This window comes from Moschus berezovskii, chromosome 16 (genome assembly GCF_049115385.1).
Source record: "Moschus berezovskii isolate FMDL1 chromosome 16, NW_MosBer_1.0, whole genome shotgun sequence".
Lineage (NCBI taxonomy): Eukaryota > Metazoa > Chordata > Mammalia > Artiodactyla > Moschidae > Moschus > Moschus berezovskii.
In genome coordinates, this window is record NC_142475.1 from 68,509,043 (window position 1) to 68,527,336 (window position 18,294).

Genomic DNA, 18,294 nt, shown 5'->3' on the forward strand with positions numbered 1-18,294 from the left:
CAAAATATTTTTTAAACAGCACTAGTCTAGTCAAGGCTATGGTTTTTCCAGTGGTCATGTATGGATGTGAGAGTTGGACTGTGAAGAAAGCTGATCGCTGAAGAATTGATGCTTTTGAACTGAGGTGTTGGAGAATACTCTTGAGAGTCCCTTGGACTGCAAGGAGATCCAACCAGTTCATTCTAAAGGAGATCAATCCTGGGTGTTCATTGGAGGGACTTATGCTAAAGCTGAAACTCCAATACTTTGGCCACCTCATGCGAAGAGTTGACTCACTGGAAAAGACTCTGATGCTGGGAAAGATTGGGGGCGGGAGGAGAAGGGGATGACAGAGAGTGAGATGGCTGGATGGCATCACCGACTCAATGGACATGAGTTTGAGTGAACTCCGGAAGTCGGTGATGGACAGGGAGGCCCAGCATGCTGTGATTCACGGGGTCGCAAAGAGTCGGACACAACTGAGCGACTGAACTGAAGTGAACTGAGAGACTCAACAGATTTTGAAAAATATCAAGTATGGAAAAAGACGTAAACTTGTTCTCATTTAAATCAAGATTATGCTCTTTCATGATTTTGATGCCTCAAGAAACTGCTATCCATAACAACTATTCCTATCCACCTACCTTAGCAGATAACCTCTCACCAATAGGAAGAGAAACTCCCAGAGTAGATGGATCTGTTTCACTTGTGGATAGAAAATTTTTCTGTATATAGACACACACATTAAAAAAATATATTACCTAATTGCCTTTATAAAGTGTTTCACAAATGTGCTTTACATTCTATTAATATAGTCTAAATTATTACATTATACAAAGCAACAGAATGAAATGGAGATGAAGACAGAAACTACAAATGTGCAAAGACTATACCAAAATTAGAAAAAAGAGAATTTTCTAATTTCTCTGCAATTAATGGATATCTATTTAAATGCCAGAAGACATAAACTATGAACATTATTTCTTTCTGAGCCTCTCCATTTCTGTCCATTAAGCATTTATGTAATGCAATGTGACAGACAGAGCATCAGACTAGGAATCCAAAGGCCTGGGCTCTTGGACCAGCTACAACAATTCTCAGCTGTGCTACACTGAGCAAGGCACTTAATCTGTCTGATCCAGACCTTATTCTGTAAAATGAAACTGGAATCTGCTCTGCTTTAACAAAGCTGCTACAAGATCAAGAAGGATTTAAAAAATGTAAAATCTCTTTGAACACCATAAAACAAACACAAGGGATTTATAAAAAATACATACAATCCCCAACTTTCTGGTACTGGTGCTGAGTAGTCCTATAATCTGAAGAAGTTACTTAATTGATCTGCTTCTGTTTCTTTGTAAAACAATAATAATAGCATCTATATTATTAGGCAATGAGGATTAAATCAACCAATACTTACTCACCTAATTCTATGACTTTTCAGTATTCATAAAAAGAGCAATCTAATACTTTTCTGTTACTTTTACAGGTGGTAGGGAGAAAGAGATAATCATATGTTCCCTATATTTAACAGATTTATAATTCAAATGAAGAAACAAACATGGAAACAAATAACTACAATATAATGTAGTGCAACAGAGTGACATTCAAAACATCATGGGAAAAAAATAATTGATAAAACAGACTAATTTGAATTTAGAAATAAAGCTATGCTACAAAAGCTAATTTGAAAGGTGGTTATATAAATTCTAAGCTTATTTGTTAAGAGAAACAATTTGACACACAACTGGATCCCTGAGTCAGTTTGATCCCTATATACCAAAGTACAATATAAACCTAGTCATTCTGTAGTTACACATGTATCAAAAAACACAGAGTTCCAATCTTGAGCCTACAGAGATAGTGCATCCTTATTCCTTCATTAAGCCATGCCCCACTCCAAACACGGGCCCAGAATGATGTTTGTACTGTTCAATAAAATGAAAAAAATTAATAATAAGGATGACACAGTGAGCTTCGCTGAACTTTAATCATTCACTCATTCATTTAGTAAATAATGAGTGCCCAATATGTCTACACTGTTTGATACATCTGGGACTTATCAGTGAAGAAAACAAAAGATCTTTGCCTTCCCAAAGCTCACATTCCAAACAGGGGAAACTGACAAGAAATAATAAACACAATGAAGAGTAATTCTACAGTATGGTAGAAAGTGGTTAAGTGCTGTGGCCAAAAAATAAATAAATAAAATGAAAAGAATAGTTGACAGGTAGCCTACAGGCTTCTAAAGGATGGGAGTCAAAAGATTGGAAATCTGGAGTTCCCTTTTTAGACATGCTCAACACAAGATACTCACTAGACTTCTAAGTGAAAATGTCAAGAGTCTGAGGTTCAGGAGAGAGGTCTGGGTTGGAAATAATTTACTGACTCAATTTAAAAACTTCTCCTGAGAATATGTTCTTTTTGTGTTTAGATGGCCAAGTGTTTTTTATTCTAAGGACTAGAAAGAAGATGATAGTTAACTGTTTAAGTGGCTCTTCTTGGCAGAACTTTAAGATTTGATCATTTTTTTTCAAGTTAATACTATTGCAAAAGTCTGGAAGCCACAAGAAATCCAGAGAGAATGGGCCTTGGAAACTGTACATATTCCAGGGGTCAAGGAAGTCATGGCAGCCGCCTCTCTCTATCCTACGTAATTTTTTTTCCTTTGCTTTCCTCTCCACTCCTGCCTTCTCACATGTCAACCAAAAATTGCCTTTGTCATATTAAGGAACTACTGTTCCTCTACCACAACTATATTCTTAATAATCTAAGACCAAAAATCCCTTCACAGTCCTTTACATTTAAAGATTTGTGCTCCTCGATTCCTCTCTTTCATAAAGGCAATTTCTTCTTATACCTTCCATTGCCATTCTTTTTTAAAAATGTTGTGTCTATAAAATAATGTAAAATCCACAAGTGAAAGTGGTGGTGGTTTGGTTGCAAGTTTTGTCCAACTCTTGTGGCCCCACGAACTAGCAGATACTAAAGGAAAACCTCACCCAGTGAGTGCAAGGGAAGGGGAGAGGACAATGAGGTCCAAGGCCAGGGAGGCAGGCTGGATCGTGAAGAGACTACTCATGTCAAGCTAAGGAACTTGGATTTTTATCCTGAAGGCAGAGAGGAGACCCAGAAGGATTTCAACTGGTAAGGGACAGGATTATGCTGGAAAGTAGCATGGAAAATGGATTGAGAATCAGGGCAAGGAGATCAGTCAAAAATCTGGAGGCCTTTCCTGATCATTATAGTACCTACCCTTGTTAAGAGTTATCACTGTCTGAACTGTATAAATGTTATCTCTACAACTATATTCTAAGCCCCTTGAAGACAAAATTCATACCAGATTCATCTCCATGACAAGTGTTTAAAAAGTGTTGGCTGAAAGATAAATGGATGTGTGAGATTCATTTTAAAAACAGTTTTATAAAATGTTTTCTTCATTTTCCAACATAAGTTTGCAAATGTAATCCACAGGTTTGGGAACCAAAATATCGAGTAATCCAGACTGACAACAAGCAGTTCAAAAATATCTTAGAATATCTTAAATATTCTGTTGTTTTATTAATCTTAATGCAACTAGTACAATTATAATTATTTTGAAGAACAAAAACGTGCATGCTGAGAACAAATGAATTTACAATAGCTGCAGAATATTTCTAAAAGATGCATAAGAAAGCAACGAAAACAAATGCAAAGCAGGAATCAAAAAGAATGCTTGATTGTACTAATGGAAATGTAAGATGTATAGACTGTAATTTTGCTAAAAGCAAGGATCCAAAATGGTGCCATTAAAGTCTCTGAATCACAAATGAAGTTATTTTTATTAGTTTGCGAACAACAATATCATATACGCAAATAATCACAAGCTACTAGATCTAAAACAAAACAGTAAAGAATATTTTGCAGGCAACCCTACCTTTCTTTTTGCTTGTGTAATACCCTAAAGTCAAGGGAAACAAACCATTGGTAAAATGTATTCAAAGTCCTCTCTCTTTATGTCAAATCAGAATAAGTAAGAGACGATTCTTATATGTGGAATAAACATTACAAAGTAGGAAGAAACTAAAGAATCTCTTGGGATGACTAGAAACATCATGACTGTTTTAGATACATTTATAACCTAGTAAACTATATTTTAAAACCTATAATAATTGGTTATCATATAATTTAACGAAAAATACTTAAAACAAGAGTTCCACTACGTAAATAGATTAAACCATAAAGCAAAACCTGATGGTTAAGGAAATATGCTGAATGACATTTTATAAGCTTAGTTCTTAGGAAAATAATTAGAAACTAGAACTCCACGTATCATTTTAATACATGGTTGAGAGGAGGAGAGTAGGTAGCTGGGCTATTTTACACCGTGACTACTTTACAAAAAACATGAACAACAAGAATTTACAATCTCATTTAAAATTTGAGCCCACGAAGGCAATGGCAACCCACTCCAGTACTCTTGCCTGGAAAATCCCATGGATGGAGGAGCCTGGTAGGCTGCAGTCCATGGGGTCGCTCAGTCAGTCAGACAGGACTGAGCGACTTCACTTTCACTTTTCACTTTCATGCACTGGAGAAGGAAATGGCAACCCACTCCAGAGCTCTTGCCTGGAGGATCCCAGGGACGGGGGAGCCTGGTGGGCTGCCGTTTACGGGGTCACACAGAATCGGACACGACTGAAGTGACTAAGCAGCAGCAGCCCTCCTTAAAAGGTCAAGAGTCTGTGTTATTTCATGGCACCAATTCTCAGAACCATTTTTTCTCTATCAATGTCATATATATCACTTAACTTTTGCTACGGTACATTGCTAGATACCCCTAAAAACGTAAATATTAATGTATATGACTAAAAAATCTTATGAAAATAAATTCAGGAGGTAAATTCTAAAGCACAAAACCAAACAAGTTACTAGAACTCATTACCTGAGTAAGATAGCATCTGTAATCTTGTCGCAATTCTTCTTTCAGTTTATGTTTCTTCTGTTCATAGTCTTCCCCAAGTGGTAAACTTAATCCAAAATCAATTCCTAGAAAGAAAACAACTTCTTAAGCAATGTAGCTCATTGCAACCCAATCTCAATTTCAATGCAATGTCCTGTAACAAAGCACAGTAGGAAGGAACACAGTCATGTGGATTCTGAAACTTGGATCAGGATAAATTTTTTATTTGAAATGTTTCAATAGGTAATACATTCAAACAATGGAAAATATCCCTCCCACCCACTTCACCTGCCCAGAACCACCAACACTGCTGTATCTGTGTCTTCTTCCAGAGGTTTTTTATACATCTATAAAAGGTATCTTCATAGTACTGTGTGTGTGTGTGTTATATTTAGTTCTTCCCCCTTTAGATAGATGGCTCTGCATTGTTTGCCATCTTGCTTTTCTTTTTTTTTTTTTTATGTGGACCATTTTTAAAAGTCTTTAACTTGTTACAACATTGTCTCTGCTCTCTGATTTTTTGGCTGCAAGGCTTGCAGGATGCCAGCTCCCCAAACAGGAGGGATCTGTTCCCATACCCCCTAGATTGGAAGGTGAGGTTTCAACCACTGGACTGCCAGGGAAGTCCCTGCCACCTTGCTTTTTGAAGGACAGCAAAATGAAAGGTAAATGGCTTTTCTTTGCTTTACTTCTTCATTTAATTCTGCTGAAATTTCTTTTAAAATACCTACAACAACTTTAATATGTGTCTTTCAGTCTGTGAAAATTAATAATGTGATATTCTGACATAAAAGAATATGTCATAACAATTTTTTAATTGAAGTATAGCTGACTTACAATGTTGTGTTAATTTCTGCTGTAGAGCAAAGTGATTTAGTTACACATATACATATGAAAGTGAAAGTGAAGTTGCTCAGTCATGTCCGACTCTTTACAACCCCATGGACTGTATAGTCCATGGAATTCTCTAGGCCAGAATACTGGAGTGGGTAGCCTTTCCCTTCTCCAGGGGATCTTCCCAACCCAGACAGTTTTTCATATTCCTTTCCATTATGGTTTATCACAGGATATTGAATATATCATGTCTGAAAAAACCAGCCATGCTTGGTTTAGGTTGAAATTTCCAAAACATTTTAAAGTTGCCAATTCTGATTTCATATAAATGGATATTAATTTGTATTGTGGTAAAACAGACATTTTAGCCATTTTCAAGCATACAATTCACTGGTATTAAGTACATTCAAAATGTTGTGCAATCATTACCACCATTCATTTCCAGAGTTTTGTCATTCCAAACAGAAATTCTATAGAAGAATCTTAGTTTTCTAAGAAAAACTTCCATTTTGAGTAGGGCTTTCTTACACAAGAGTTCAAAAATCGAATTACATTTTGGGGTGATGACCATAGCGATGTAAACTCGTAAACACACTGCACAACTTATAAATACGCTGAAGACCACTGACATGTACAATTTAAATGGGTAAACTTTATGGTATGTAAATTATATCTTAACAGTTAAAATCAAATTATATACTTTTAAAATATTTTTTAATGCTAAAACACTATGTAAAGCACCGATATCACGTGTTTCAATTTCTGAAGCCTCTTTCACTTTTTTAGTCCTACTAGGAAATACTAAAGTACAAAATATTATTTCTGAACAAAATAAATTTTCCTCAAAGTCAGCTACAAGAAATACAGATGAAACGACTGTAGGTAATACACCAACAAGGATATTAGCATTTTTTCTGCCTTATTCCTCATAATGCATCTAAATGATGGAAACTTTTCATGACTGTGTCATATCACTGCTTTGTTACGTCACTAAAATGTTTCAGGAGCAAAAATAAAACCAAAGTAGTATAAATATAAATGAACATCTATTGATTTTTATGTAATACTAAATTCCCCTTTCTACCATAAAAATCCAAATTCTCTTCATAAACTGTAAGGCCTACTTAACTCCTAATGACGAGGATAACAGAGGACTCCTTAAAGACACCTCTTACTCATGCTCCCAATTCTCTTCCAAAAGAATCTAAAGCATTCCATACAAATTCATCTGAGAAAGACATTCTTTCCTCACAAAGAAAATTTAAAAACCTATTTTCAAAGAGACAGAATTTAAGCCCAAAGAGAAAAATGGTTTGCTTCTCACATTCAGAAAGGAATTTCAGACATGAAATTAAACTATAAAATCCATGAACGCACAGTCCATGCTTTATTCAACTTTACAATTAATGTGTACATGAATATACGAATGAATGCCTGAGTAAGAGAAAGATCAAGAAGAAAAACACTATTCTTAGTATTTCATTTCAGCTTTTAGGAGTATGATTGCATAGAAAGAGTAAGCATAATGACTAGTAACCAGAGTTACATGTCTCTAGTTACACAGGGTCACAATGGATGCACTACTGTGTCAGGGAGGAAAAGAAAACAATGCTACAAGGATGATGCCCCTCAATGTGCTCAGCTTTCCTACTCAGCAGAACAAGTAATTTACAGCTTTTTAAGTCATGTAATTAGGGTGGCTTTTACTGCTGATTTTCAACTCTGCTTGGTGGGTTTATATGAAAGAAAATAAAGAAAAATATGGTTCATTTTCATCTATAATTACTATTCACATGAAGTTTATCATGAGTATCAGCTTTTCACTATTGATTCAAATAGTATTTGTAATAACTGTCTTAAAAGATGAGTGAGAATAATGCCTTCAGAATTATTTAAAATTTTATTAACTAAATGTTCAGTCAACAGAAAATATTTACTTTTTAATTATTTTTGTTATCTGGTACCAATATTTTACAATTTAGAGGTAGGTCATAGACATAAAATTAAGAACTGTATAGAACAATTTAAATATTCTGTGCACTTTAAACTAGGTATTAACAATGGGTTCCTAACTGACTTAATGAACTGAGAAATATGGTGAGACTCACTTTTTCAGGGCAGTTGTCTTCTGATTGTTCCAGGGGCAAGTAAAGCATCAGTGTCACCTTAGGGTCAGTTGAAGTGATGTCACTTCACCACATACAACATCAGTGACTCTAAGTTAACATTATGCTTCAGAGCTAGAGCAATTAAAGGTATCTGGTTTCCATAGTGGCTATGGGTTAAATATTTAAAACTACAGTGTGTAATTTTTTTTAAATTAGTTTTTATTTTCTAAACAGCACTCATATTAAATACTTTACAGATTACCATGGAACACTTAGTTTCTTCTTGTCAGTATTATATTACCATCAAAAAGTATTATGTCAAAATAATCAAAGGACAAATTATAGGAAATAATACTAAGCCTTTCCATAAGCAAGTGACTTATCAAGAGATACAAATACTTTGAGGAGAACTTCAGCTAAAAGACATTATTACAAAGGACCCATTTGATTTGTACAAACTGCACTAAAGAGGTAGAATGTCTAGGATTTAGCTTGGAATAAGAGAAACCTAAGACCACATATGCTACAATGAGTGACAATTAAAAATACTACTAAAAATTAGTAAAAACAATTTACTTTTCTTTTGTCTAATTTCCAAAATATTTTTTAGCTTAAACCCTAGAATGACGCTCCAATATGTAACTCTGCTGCTGCTTCTTTTCTGATATTATTTTTAAATTGCAGCAATGTAACTTCCTTATAATTCTTTTCCAAATTTCCACAAGTACAACTGTATTTAGAACGAATTTTTAAAAATCATACTAATTTCTAGCAACAAGAATAAAATTTTTTCAATAATCTGCAAATTTTTTGCTTGCAGATTTACTTGACTTCTGAGAATTAAAGCTAAAATAAATTGTGGGCATTCTGGAGCCTGAAATTAATGGCACTTTGATATAAGTGAGAGATATTGCCTAGAAATGGCGGATGGATAAAAAATACCAACATTAAAGATGGATTCTGGAGTATCCAAAGTTTCGAGGTGAGGGAGATAGAAAGGAACCAGAAAACATAAAGACTAAAAGGACTGTGTTGGGAGTCTTCAAAGCCATCCCCAGGTTTGGTGACCTGACAGGACAAACAGAACGCAGAAGCCATTATACTCACAATTATGGTTTATTACCCTGAAAGGATACAAAGCAAAATTAACAAAGGAAAGTGGCACTGTCCAGGGTAAACTAGGTTCAAACTTCAAGAGTTCTTCCCCAGTGGAATCACACAGGATGTGCCTAATTCCTGCACAACAAGCTGTGACAGCACACATGAAGTGTCGTCTCCCAGGGAAGCTCCCTACTCAGTGCCCAGGGTTTTTAATAGGAGCTGGTCACTTAGGCACCCTCTGCCTAGCATGTACCAAAATTCCAGACTCTAGAGACAGAAAGCAGGTACTCTACATAAACCATATAGTTTATATAAAGTTTAGGCACAATGAGCCATTCTTTTTATCAGTGTAAGAAACTATTTACAAGCTAAGTTCCAGACAGCAGCCAACAGTCAGTCTGCAGTGGAAACCCTAGCAGCACACAGTAACTGCTCCAGGTCTGTCAACAAACAGTAAGGTTCTTTTTAATCTCAAGAGGTCATGGTCATGCCCCTATGCTGTAAATGGTGGTATTTTCAAATGCACAACAGGATTAATGCAACCATATACAGAAAAAGAAGAGAGGGTTATACACATGTGTGCAGTCTAGTCATGAAACTGTATACAAGAAACTGCTAGATAACTAGAGGACAAGGTTCGGAGGATCTCAGTTCTCATGCTATATACTTCTGTGTCATTTTTTTACCATGTGCACGTTTTCCTTTATTTCTTTAATGAAAAACACGGGGGAAAAACCTTAAATACAGCAATGCTCTCATCCTTATCATTGAGCCAGGAACTACACTTTAAAAGCAGTACAAAATCAATGGATGTAGAGTCAAAATACACATGTATGAAAAAAATGTTGAAAGTATTTACTGTATTATTTCATTTAATAAAAATGTCTTCCAGGATATAAAACATCAAAATGAAAGGAATAATCCTCAACCAGTCTAAGGGGAAATGTTCAACTTCTCTAAAGAAGAGAAAGGATGAGGGGATGATCTTTGACTGAGGTATGACAGAATTAAATTTAAAAGATTAAAGGAAGCATTTCTCATCAATAATGCTTATGAAACATGAAAATGAGCTGGTCAGAAAGGTTTAAGGATTTTTAACAAGTATTATGCCTAGAAATGGTTTAGGGAGATGGAAAACTGCATTTGCTTTTACAGATTGTTTTCAGCCGATTTTCTCATAATTTCATTAAATCTAAGTAATTCTAACAAACTCCTTATCAATGACACCATTTAATCAGCATATATCAACTAAAGCCATGTGCATGCTGTATATAAGAAAGAATCTAGCTAGCCTCTGTCTCTGGGAGGTAACTTCTAAATTCTTGGAATCTTCTGAGTCATGAGATCATGTTACTCATGACAGGTCCCCGAAACAAATCTCTAAGTTGATACTAATAAGGTGACTCACAATGAGTCCCCACATGGTTTAAGCTAAACAGATAATACAGATAATAAAAACATCAAATATGTAATTGGAGGGTTGGTCCTTTGACCCATGTGACATCAGCCTGACCTCAGGAAAGTAGGAGGTCTGGAGAGAATGAGCCACATTCAGTTCAGTTCAGTCGCTCAGTCATGTCCAACTCTTTGCAACCCCATGAATCACAGCACACCAGGCCTCCCTGTCCAACACCAAATCCTGGAGTTCACTCAAACTCATGTCCATCAAGTCGGTGATGCCATCCAGCCATCTCATTCTCTGTCGTTCCCTTCTCCTCCTGCCCCCAATCCTTCCCAGCATCAGACTCTTTTCCAGTGAGTCAGCTAGTCGCATGAGGTGGCCAAAGTATTAGTAGTTTCAACTTTAGCATCAGTCCTTCAGTGAACACCCAGGATTGATCTCCTTTAGAATGGACTGGTTGTATCTCCTTGCAGTCCAAGGGACTCTCAAGAGTCTTCTCCAGCACCACAGTTCAAAAGCATCAATTCTTCGGCGCTCAGCTTTCTTTATGGACAGTGACAAAATCATTCATGCTTAGACAATGTAAAAATGCTAGACACCAAAGCTCGAGTGAGCATCCTAGGTGGCAGTACTCTATACTGTCACCTATTGATGTGCTAGGAGGGTAACACATCCCTGAGGATGAGGGAAGCTTCACGTTTGGATGCTCCCAGACCAGGACCTGTGTGTGTCTTCCTTTGGCTGGCTGCTCTGTATCCTTTTGCTATAATAAACCTGTAATAAGTACAGCACTTTCCTGAGCTCTGGGAATCATCTAGTGAGTTATCAGACTTGAGGAGGTGGTAGAAACAGTTCATCTGAAGGAAAGATGGCCCGTGAACCCCACACTTGCACCTGGTATTTGAAGTAAGAGAAGTCTTGTAGATCAAGACGTGCAGAAGTCTTAACACTCCTCAAATCCTTTGGTCAGAGGTATTAATAGTGGAAGAAGGAGCCACATGGATAAGCATTATCATGAATATCATCATCTAACAGAAATGAATTTACATAATCATAAAAAATGTAGTGGTACATGACAGCTGTACAATGAGCTATTAATAGGCTGTCTTCCTTGGCTAAAACAAATATTGCCAGTTTACCTATCACTGATAGCTGCTATGCTTAATTACTCATTCAAAGTATGGTGTCACTGATCTTAATTCAATGTATAAATTTTAGACCAGTTTGTTTTATAATTCCTCAATGAGATCACTTATGGAAAACTGTTGCCAAGTTACTTTACATTTTTCCTAACATCAAAAATTAAGTATCTGGCCTAATCTTAAGACCACAATTATTCAGGCAAGAAATCAGTAACTGAATGCTCACAGATACAAAATCAAATTATTATTCTTTAGAAAGATTCAATGTGCATCAAAAATAATTATACTTCAGTTGGCAATTAAAAACATAATCCATGAAAATTAAATTCTACACACCTACACCTAACAAAATTGCTTATTTTTGCCATGGGACCTTCATTCATTCAAAATATCTTTTCTAAACACCAAAGTGCCAAACACTGTGTTAGGTAATGAACGTACAATGGCAGAAAAGCTGGGGTGCTATTGGGGTAAAACAGAGAGCTGAACAAGTTCAAAACTGTTCTTCAAGGGGAGAGCCAATGTCACAGGAGTATAAGGTAGTAATGACCAACACAATCTGGTAAAGGTAATACAAGAGTAAAATCACCATAATAGAAACAAGAAGCCATTGAAGGGTTTGAAATAGAGACAAACATGATCAGATTTGGTTTGGGGGAGAACATCAACTGGCAGTGCAGAGACTTAATAGAGAAGGCTAGATTGTACAACAAAAAGAACACTAGAAAAAAAAATCTAAGTGAAAGCCAATGGACGCCTACATAAAACGATCTCTATGGAATTAGAGAAAAGTCAACTCATTTGAGGTTTAGATGTTAGAATCTCTGAACTATGTAATTATTCACTGTGGGATACAAAAAGGAAAAAAGGTGTCAAAGATGACCACAAAACCAGCTCACTGAAGTTTCAGAGGAGTCAAGTTAATTTTGCACATGTTGATTCTGAGTCCAAGACATCCAAGTACAGATGTCATTAAAACATTAGACATGTGGGTCTGGAGTTCATCAAAGAAACGAATTCATCAGGATAGAGATTAAGGAGTAATGAGCACACTAATGGTAAATAAAGCCCTGTGAATGAATAAGGGATACCAGTTAAGGAAGAAGGAGAAGTCATTATCTGTTATGTTGGACTTTAAACTCTACATGATTTGTAAATGTAATAAAGAATAAGTTTTAATATAGTTCTTAAAAATAAAAAACCTAGTTTAAAAATGTAAAAAGTCATGGAAATTAATATTTATTGTCCATCAATAATGCGCCAATCATCTTTTCATACGTATTCAACTATTGCCACAATAACCTTTTAAGACAGACACAATTCTTCAGAAGAGAAAACAAAGAGCTTAAATAATTTATGCGAGGTTGCAAAGGCATGACAGCCACATTCCAATGCAACTCATAACTCCAGAAAGTCAGTGATTCACCTTAGTGCTTGAGAGAACCTACTATCAAACTTTCAAAAAACTATCTCTCAGAATAATTAAATTTTCAATTCATAAAAATTTAGGGCTAGAAGATAATCTAACCTCTTTATGTTACAAAGAAACTGAGTGCCTTAGAGATTAAGGCACTCAACCAAAATATAATACTTAGTTCACTGAAGCTGCAGGTGCGGGTGTGCTCAGTCGTGTCCGACTCTCTGCAACCCCATGAGCTATATAGCCTGCCAGGCTCCTCTGTCCATGGGATTTTTCCAGGCAAGAATACTGGAGTGGGTTGCTATTTCCTCCTCTAAAAGCTGTATATTAGCCAATAATTTGTAACAGACTCAGAATGGAAAAGTTTTTCTATATATATGATACTAAAAGTACAGCATTCACTTTGAACTGTTTTTCTAGTAGAGATAGAGAGCCCACTAAACTATTCAGCAGTCTTTTGGCCAAAATCCCCATGTACTCCTAGTAGAATACAAATGCAAAGCAACTAACAACTTAGGAGTATACTCATGGCCATGAAAAGTCATCCACATGAGAATAATGCTTTAACCAAATGGATTAATCATATTTGACTTCTTTAATGTGAAAAAGGTTCAGTTATCATCAGTAATTCACAAGGTAATTTTTAAATATTCATATGTTTTCTTAAAAAAAAAAAAATACACCTACCAAAAAGCTAAAATGAGGTAGTATCCCAAATATTTTCATACCAAACCATAATCAAAGACTCAATATAGCTAAATATTAACTTATTTACAATTTCAAAACAGTCATCAGTAGTACTGTCTATCGTTTAAGCACAGTTCTTTGATTTTTAAGTAAAAGCAAGTCCACCATTATTATTCAACAATTAACACACTTTCTCATACAAATTCCATTCAAATTTTTCAATTATGATATATACTTATTGCTATGAGTTCCATAAATCATAACTAAGACAATAACAGTTACAATGAGAACAAGTTTCTCAGTATACATTATATTTCATATGTAGACCACACTGTTACATACAAGATTCCAGAAAGGAAGGAGTCACTAGGATTCAAAAATTGTCTTTTTTTCTGAAAGCTCCTTCATGACAGCCTGCTAAGAATATCTTAAATTCAGTTTAGCACACCTAAAGACATACCTAAAGAACCCCTTGTCTGTTGACTGTTTGGTGGTATGTTTTCCTTAGCCATGGAGATTAATATTTTACTGTTTTCAGAAAGCTTCTCTGATGCTTTTCCCTGAAAGAGACATAATATTTACAAAAGCAGTGGGGGGAAAAATTCCAAAAATGTACAATTAATTTCAGTATTTTTAGTAAAACTAAATTTAAGTGTAAGGTTTGAGGAATTACTCAAAGGTATTTAATTGGTGCTGCAATGTTCTATTATTTAGCTCACTGACTTATCAACAAATATTAACTGAGTTCCCACCAGATATTGTTCTAGGCATCAAAAACAGGTAAGTGAAGAAATACTAAAGGATCTCTGCCATCACAGAGCTTATAAACTGTGATAACAAACAATAAACACAACGCACAATTAGATTATGTTATATGTAGTGAGTGATACAGAGGAGAAACAGAAACAAACAAACAAAAAAGAACAAGTGTAAGGAGGCCCAGAAATGATAACGGAGGAACCGCAAGGCCTCACTGAGTAAGTGATAGTTGATCTAAGACTTGAAGATTATTATCTATCTGCTATAGTATTAGAAATCATAATGTTGCTGCTAAGTCGCTTCTGCTGCTAAGTCGCTTTAGTCATGTCCGACTCTGTGCAACCCCATAGACGGCAGCCCAGCAGGCTTCCCTGTCCCTGGGATTCTCCAGGGAAGAACTCTGGAGTGGGTTGCCATTTCCTTCTCCAATGCGTGAAAAGTGAAAGTGAAGTCACTCAGTCGTGTCCGACTAGTAGCGACCCCATGGACTGCAGCCCACCAGGCTCCTCCGTTCATGGGATTTTCCAGGCAAGAGTACTGGAGTGGGGTGCCATTGCCTTCTCCAGTCGTGTCCAATTCTGTGCAACCCCATAGATGGCAGCCCACCAGGCTCCGCCGTCCCTGGGATTCTCTAGGCAAGAGCACTGGAGTGGGTAGAAATCATAATAAAGCTATATTTAAAACTATCTAATAACTCTCTCCTAAACCTGTCAGTCCTCAGTACTGGAGAATGGTTAAGGGCATAAAATGTGGAGCTGGACACATGAATCCGATCCTGTACATGCCTGGATGATTTACTTAACCCCTTAAGCCTCATTTTTGGAATCTGTAAAACAAAAATTCTGCCTACTTCACTGGGATTTTATGATTAAATGCTATCATACATGTAAAGTCCTTGGCACAGCTCCTTGTACATGGCAGGAACTATGGAAGGAAAGATACTTAAGAGAATAAACACTGGATTCAGGTTGCCAGGGGTCAAAGCCTAGTTCTACTATTCTATCACCTAAGTCTCATACTTAACGTCACTATGTCCCAGTTTACTCATTTGGAAAATGACAACAGTACTTATCTCATAGATTCATGATGCAAATTATCAGTATAACCACTAAAGACTTTATGCCTCATTCATAGTTAGCGCACAATAAATGTTAGCTATATGAATAAAATTATTTTATAATTATGGTGTCCATGTTATCATTTCCACCAGGATACCTTTGTCCAGGGCAAATGCTAAACCAGATGACACACTGGGACAACAAGAAAAGCAAGACTGTCTTGGGCAAGTCATTATATCAGATTGCTTTAATTAGGATGACCCATATGGCACAGATTAACATACATCCTGTTTCTTATTACATACACTGAGCCCACGGGAGAAAGCACCACATCTGTCTAGACCACAGCTATATTCTCTGAGCCCAGCACAGTGCCCAGCAGTCTCAATAAATATCAAAGTTAGAAAAGTTTTAAGAAAGCTTTTCAGACACTGCTTTCAGAAACATTTTAACAGATTTATATTCTGAAAAGTAAATACACAAAAGAAACTATCCTTATAAATTCATTTTTGCAGATTTCAAAAATGTTTGATACTGATTCATTAAAAAAAGAACCGTTTCATAAAGAATATAAGAAATTGCTTTTATATCTATTCTGTTTATATTCTGAAAGTTCCTTGCATTAGAACTAGTCTCCTAATCATGTTAGAAAGCACATAAATTATTAATTAAAACTCTAATAAGAGAGAAGAGAAACTGTGAGGCACAAAACACCACAGAAGAAAAACTGCATTCAAAATTACTGAAATCTTATCCAGGTTCAGGGTCTCAGAACAACAGCAGAGTTAAACTAAAATATGAAACAGAAGCTTCTGACTCCCAGAAGATGTTTTGCATTTAAAGAGAGTAATCTGCAGAGACAATTTAATGAAACATATTAGAAGAAAATGATTAACTTTACCTTCATTTCCATGTACGGTGGATCACTTTCCAATTCTGCTTTGTCTCTGGCCAATTTGGCTTTTCGCTCTTCAATAAATTCATCCAAATTATCAGCCATTTTGAAGATACTAAAAATAAAAAAAAAATTTTTTAATAAATTTTTAGGGCTTCCCTGGTGGCCTAGTTGTAAAGAATCCAACTGCCAATGTAGGAGCCATAGGTTCGATCCCTGATATGGGAAGATCTCACATGCCCTGGAGTAACTAAGCCTGTGTACAACTACGGAGCTTGTGCTCTATAGCCTGAGAGCCACAGCTAACAAGCCCATGCACCCGAGAACCCATGTTCCACAACAAAAGAAGCCACCACAATGAGAAGCCCAAGCACCTCAACTATAGAGTAGCCCCCACTCTCTGCAACTAGAGAAAAGCCTGCACAGCAATGAAGACCCAGCACAGCCAAAAATAAATAAAATTATCTTTTTAAAAAGATCACAGTCTAAATATTTAAAAACCTTTCAGTGAGCATAGCTATATCAGAATATCTTTAGGCTAATTATTAACATGCAGGTTTAGTCTACATTTAGTACGCAGTGTCAGTTATCAAATTGAGGACATCAAACAAGCTTGAATGAAATTTGCCTACCAGCTTTCAATCTCAACTCCCCCCAAAACCTACAACATACTTTAAAATATCAGAAAAGAAATAAAAAGGAAAATGAACTACCACCACCACATCAGAAAAAAAAAAACAAAACTTTGAACCTTAAATCAAAACACCTTTATCAAAATTTATTTTAACCATTTGGAGATAATTCTGAACTTAGAAAAAAGTTACAATAGGAACAGTACAGAGAATACCTGTATTTATCCATTCACTGTTGCTTAAGATTTGGCACCACTTCCTTTACCTTTGTGCATACAAGTTTGTCGTCTTTACTCAATTTTTTCTAAAGTTATTCACAGCATGAATTACATATATCAGTGCTCTTTACCCCTAAATGTTTCAGTGTATATTAAGAATTATTTTCTTACATAACCTCAATATACTTGTCAACTTCAATAATATTTTTTTAATCTATTGTCCATGTTCCAACATTGTCACCTGACCTAATACTATCCTCTACACCATATTTTTCTCTCTCTTCCATCCAGGATCCAGTCTAGGTGAGGTATAGCATTTTACTGTTACATCTCTTTAGCCATCACTTTGGAACATTTCTACAACCTTACTGTCGTTTACGACACTAATATTTTGTAATACAACCCACCCACCACCTATACTTTTAACAGAACAGTCCTTATTTGGAGTTTGCCTAATGTTTCTTTATGACTAAATTCAGGTTATGCATCACCAGAAATATTACATAGGTGATGTGTCCTAAAGGTGTCAACAATGACGCGACACACCTTCACTGCTCTTTACTAGTAATGTTACTTTTTATCACACGGTGGTCAAGACTGATCTCTGCACTACTGTTTCCTTGTAAGTAATAAGCAGTCTATAAAATGGTATTTTTACACCATGCAAATATTCTGCTCCTGAACAAAATTTCCAAGATTTAGCATTCTTAACTGATCTAATCTCTGATTCCTGACACCTGCAAAATGCTAATTTTCCAATTTCATCACTCCCTACATATACATTTATCAGTTGCCACTGATTTTTCAGTTTATTGTAAGACTTCATGAAATGTTTTTTTTTTTCTTTAAGTCCTGGATTTTTTAAATCCAAAGTTGTTGGTTTTCTTGAGGAATAACTTACATGCCACACAATTCACCCATTTAAGTGAATAGAAGTTTTAGTAAATTTCACACAGTAGTACAATTTTCACCACAGTCGTACTTTATAATGCTTCCATTAACCCAAAAAAGTTATCTCATGCCCCTTTGTAGTCAATCCTCAATCCCACCCCTGACTTGGGCATCAAAGATCTGTTTTCTGTCTAATTTTCCCTAATCTGGAAATTTCATATAGATG

At 35.8% G+C, this 18,294-nt stretch overlaps 1 protein-coding gene across 10 annotated transcripts in view; it reads right to left on the minus strand.

The window, feature by feature from the left end:
- CSPP1 (centrosome and spindle pole associated protein 1) overlaps window positions 1-18,294 on the minus strand; it is a 126,708-nt gene that overhangs the window by 96,518 nt on the left and 11,896 nt on the right. For 9 of the 10 annotated variants that reach the window (XR_016039260.1, XR_016039261.1, XR_016039258.1 and 6 more), the window contains exons 2-6: window positions 16,334-16,442; window positions 14,076-14,175; window positions 4,904-5,007; window positions 3,896-3,919; window positions 624-704 (exon numbers count right to left, since the gene is read on the minus strand). Coding sequence is in view for 5 of the 10 variants with exons in the window: in XM_055431723.2 (XP_055287698.2) it covers window positions 624-704; window positions 3,896-3,919; window positions 4,904-5,007; window positions 14,076-14,175; window positions 16,334-16,432 (408 nt within the window). In the remaining 5 variants the exon portion in view is untranslated. The remainder of the gene's footprint in view (window positions 1-623; window positions 705-3,895; window positions 3,920-4,903; window positions 5,008-14,075; window positions 14,176-16,333; window positions 16,443-18,294) is intronic. The other variant, XM_088844442.1, reaches the window with a different exon arrangement.